Source organism: Seriola lalandi, unplaced genomic scaffold, assembly GCF_002814215.2.
Source record: "Seriola lalandi dorsalis isolate HSWRI2012SDOR001 ecotype SW California unplaced genomic scaffold, Sedor1 jcf7180002050496, whole genome shotgun sequence".
NCBI lineage: Eukaryota > Metazoa > Chordata > Actinopteri > Carangiformes > Carangidae > Seriola > Seriola lalandi.
The window spans coordinates 3,038-7,670 of NW_019521049.1; the positions used below are offsets into that span (position 1 = coordinate 3,038).

The window sequence follows — 4,633 nt, forward strand, 5'->3', positions numbered from 1 at the left end:
TCAGCTCAGTGAACAATGACAGGTGGTAAAGATGATCTGAGTTTGATACCTGCTGCTGTCAGCTTCACCATCACATTTCTCCCGCCAAGTGTCTGTCTGCTGGAGACCGAGGTCATAGCTACAAGTCCGTTAGGTCATCATGTAACGTCAGCTGACTGAACTGTAATTAGTTGTTAAAGACTGTTGTTGATGAGAGACACGACTAGGCTTCCATAAAACGCCACAAGTTCCCGCTTCTGGGCGTGAAATAAAACCAAGTCTCCCGCCGAGCGTCAGTCTGTGGTTCCGGGTCACAGCCTCACAGCAGAGACAGACTTTGTTGGAGACCTGCCTCTGTCTCGCGAGATCTGTCAACCGCCGACATCGTTTGCTAACGAGATGTTTAGATGGACCACAGTTATTTTTGGATTGACTTATTTATACGTGAAAACTTGGATTAAACTTTAAAAAGTAAATAAAACTTGTTTCATTTCTCAACAGCTGCTAAAACAGAGTATTAGCCTATTAAACTGACATGACTTTGTACTGGGCTGAGCAGATGTCTTTAGTAGATCATCATCCATGACGTCAGGTCAAAGGTCATCACGTCAGGTTATTTTATTTTATTTTTATTTAAACATTATTGATTCTTAAAGGCTTTAATAAAAAAAAACCTAGTACTTTTGACCTTTAAAAAAATAAGTAACTGTCTGTTTTTATGCTGCATTTAATTCCTTTTATTGTATTTATTTTATTTATAAGTATTCATATTTTGTTACGTGTCTTATTTCAGAAGTTATGTTTGTTTCCTCCAAAGTTTAAACTAAGACAATTTGCAAGAAAAAAAAGCAAAGACTATGAAGGAAGTCTGTCGCACACAAATGCTTTTTCTGCCTTCCTACAGTAATATATATATATTGCTTATTAAAGCCCGTCAGATTCATGGTCTGACACCTTGCTGGGTCCCGATCCTCAGGTTGGGAACCATCAGGCCACACAAAACAACACACACACACAAAGTGTTTGATAAAAAACCTGTTTTCTTATTTTAGTTTGGGTTTATTTATTGTACATGATGACAGCATGGTAGAGGTCACAGGAGAGTTTGTGGGGTGGGGGTCAGAGGTCAGGGGGGGTTTAGAAGTAGTTGACGACTCTACGGATGGACTGGATGTTGGGGTTCTGGGCCTGCCACTCGTTGTGGCTGCTGTAGTCTCCACGCTCCACGATGTACATGCGACCGCGGAAGTTCGGCTCCTCGTACATCACCCAGCTGAAGACGGAGAAAGTAGATTCTTATAAACCTGTTCAATCCTGTCAGTGTTATTATTGATTAATCCACTTGATTTTCTTCATTAACTGATTATTTCTTTGGTCTATAAAATGTCAGAAAAATATAAAAACGCCAAACCCATTTTCCCACAATCAAAGTTACACATTTAAAACATGTTTAGGAAGTGGATTAATTTAATTATCATTATTTATTTATTATTCACTGTTATTATTATTATTATTACCAATGAGCTATTGACATCCATCCATCCCTACATCCATCCATTCATCCATCCATCATCCATCCATTCATCCATCCATCATCCATCCATTTATCCATCCATCATCCATCCATCATCCATCCATCATCCATCCATCCATCATCCATCCATCATCCATCCATTTATCCATCCATCATCCATCCATCATCCATCCATTTATCCATCATCCATCCATTTATCCATCCATCCATCCATCCATCATCCATCCATCATCCATCCATCATCCATCCATTTATCCATCCATCATCCATCCATCCATCATCCATCCATCATCCATCCATTTATCCATCCATCATCCATCCATCATCCATCCATTTATCCATCCATCATCCATCCATCATCATCCATCCATTTATCCATCATCCATCCATCATCCATCTGCAGGTCCATGGATCTGAACGTGTGGTTGTGAAATGTGTGAAACTCACGCTCCGTCTCCGTAGACTTTGACGGAGTTGATGCAGTTCTTGGAGAATCCGCGGCTCTGCAGGAAGGGACAGTCATCGCAGATCTCCACGCACTGACCGGAGAAGTTACAGGCCTCGAACAGCTCGATGCGGTAATGCTCACCGTGCTGAGGGAGAGAGAGGGAGAGAGGGAGAGAGGGAGGGAGGGAGAGGGAGAGAGAGGGAGGGAGAGAGAGGGAGGGAGGGAGAGGGAGGGAGAGGGAGGAAGCGAGGGAGGACAGGTCAGAGTAGTGTTTCCCTGAAGCTCCGCCTCCATGATGAACATGACCACCACTCCAGAAACTCTTAAAGTCACGTTTCAACACAACTTCATCCAATTTACTTTAAACTTCTTTTCCTGTAATATCTTTCATTCTTTTCTTTTGATATGTGGTGTTTCCACTGGTGAACTGGTGGAGGGAAATCCATCGTCACATGGCGGAGCAGTAAATCTGAAGGGTTCGTCCTCCGGGGAGCATGAACGTGTTTATCAAAGTGAAAGTTGTGACCAGGTGGAGCAGTAAAGTGTTTACCATGCGGATGGGCTTGCAGGATCCCATGTGGTCGTTGTGGGAGTTCCACCTCTGGAATTCTGGGTACTCTCCGTGCTCCAGGATGTACTGCTGGCCCTTAAAGTCGGGGTGGTCGTAGCAGATCCAGGCGCCGCTCTCCACACGGATAGAGTTCACCCTGAAAACACACCAACGATTAGTTGTCTCCCGTTTCTCACATTAACAGTCCTGTGTTCTTTCCTTTATAGGCAGGCTTTTAATGTGAAAAATCAACAGGAAGTGTTGTTAGTTCTGTTACAAATGGAAAGTGTTTTGAGCAGACGGGTGTTTCTGATTGGAGGGCAACAGGGGGATTAACTGTGAGGTGGTTTCTGGTACAGATGATTTCTGCTGTCCAGATGTGCGGTTGTCACATGACGTCAGTGATGTTGTGGACTATAAGGAACCAGTTCCTCTAAAGATTTAGGTTTAGTTCCTCAGCAAAACAAGTCAAGTACTTTTATTTTAAACCAAATCACATATTTGCAGAATTCAGCTTCACTTGTGTGAAGCATGATAAATATGTTTTGTCCAGTGTGACAGAATAAGGAAGTAAAAGTTTAATTTGCTTTAAGAAGAGAAGTCCATGTGACTGCAGCCGGCGGATTCTGCATTAAGGGAATAAAGCGAATATGGTGCTGATGAATTATCCATGAACTTCTGCAGCTCATTATTAGGAGCTCCTCTGGACTCAGTGTTCAGGGGTCAAAGGTGAAAATCCTCACAGCTCTAAACAGATGTTGGACGAGTGTCGCCAGGAAAACAAGAAATAAGTAAAATCCTGTTTGTTTGTTTCTCTGTCACCTGTTCATGAAGCCGCGGTCCTGGAAGTTATCACAGTCTCCTCTGACCTCCAGCTTCCTGCCGGTGAAGCACTTCCCCTCGTAGAAGGTGATCTGGAGGGAAAATAAAGACACACACCTTCACTCACCTGTATCTGCCTCTACAGGTACAAATCCTGTCACATGTACAGGGAGGTTTTATAGAGCTGCTCCTGACACTGTAGAGATTCAGTTTAGACTGAAATCTGTTCAAATACATTCGAGTCTTTATATGTATATATTTCATATAGTTTAGTCTTCTCAGTGTTAATATGTGCATCAGGCCAGAAACAGGCGGGATCCGGTCGACGTCTTGTGCTCAGACGGGTGACAGCGTCCTGTCTGCAGCGACGTCCGTCTTATTAAAGTCATTTTCATCACTCATTAAAAAAACATCCCTGTTTTTAAAGAGCAAGTTAGCAAGAATATGTTTTTGTGACCACGCCCAGCGGTGATGTCACAGCGTTCAGCCACGCCCTGCAGTACAGTTCTACATCGCTACCGCAGGGTGAGAGGTCAAACACAAGACGCTAAGTTACAACGTGGTGAATACGAGAGAGAAGTTCGTCACGCCGCCAAACACCCAGATTTCCTCAGGTCGTTCCCCACAACCACAAACCCTCTGAGATAAACCTGCACGTTTTCCTTTTATCTGCCAACTACATTTAAAGGTCTTTAAAAACCTGGTTTCTGTCGGAGAGAATAACGTTCACTCCTCAACTTTACAACTTTGAAATAGATCAATTTTCCTTCTGAGCTGCAGCTGCTTCGCTCATCACACCAAACTCTTCAAAAGTCGAGCAACTTAAACCGATTCAAACTGAGGGTCCGACCCGACTTCCACCCCAGACCCATGAATAAGATGTCCAGTGTCAGGTGTAGCAGAGGCCCCTGTTGATCCAGACTGTGGCCCCTCAGTCTCCAGAGCGTCCACCCAGCAGCTGAACCTCCACATCTCTCCGTCTCACTCACCTTTCCAGAGTACTGCGACATGTTTGCCCACTGGATGTCGTCCAACCTGGCCCACAACCACACACACAGTGTAACAGAGAAAAAGTTGGACACCCCAATATATACGGCAGGGGGGCGAGCGAGGGGCGAGCGAGGGGCGAGCGAGGGGCGAGGTCCAGGCCGGACGGACAAAAGGCGAGGCTTTAAAGGTTTCTGCTGCCTCGACGCTTTCCCTTCATCCTGATGTGTCTGCTGATTCTGCTGTGTGTGTGTGTGTGTGTGAGTGTGAGTGTGTGTGTGTGTGTGTGTGTGTGTGTGTGTGTGTGTGTGAG

General features: G+C 44.5%; 1 protein-coding gene across 1 annotated transcript; it reads right to left on the bottom strand.

Annotated features, from left to right (window-relative positions):
- Positions 1-1,001: 1,001 nt before the first annotated feature.
- Positions 1,002-4,429, bottom strand: LOC111649355 (gamma-crystallin N-B). The gene is made up of 5 exons (XM_023399124.2): positions 4,323-4,429; positions 3,334-3,425; positions 2,512-2,668; positions 1,961-2,106; positions 1,002-1,252 (listed from the first exon to the last, which is right to left on the bottom strand). The coding sequence occupies exons 1-5, from the start codon at positions 4,341-4,343 to the stop codon at positions 1,117-1,119; spliced, it is 552 nt and encodes a 183-aa protein (XP_023254892.1). The 5' UTR covers positions 4,344-4,429; the 3' UTR covers positions 1,002-1,116.
- Positions 4,430-4,633: the final 204 nt, after the last annotated feature.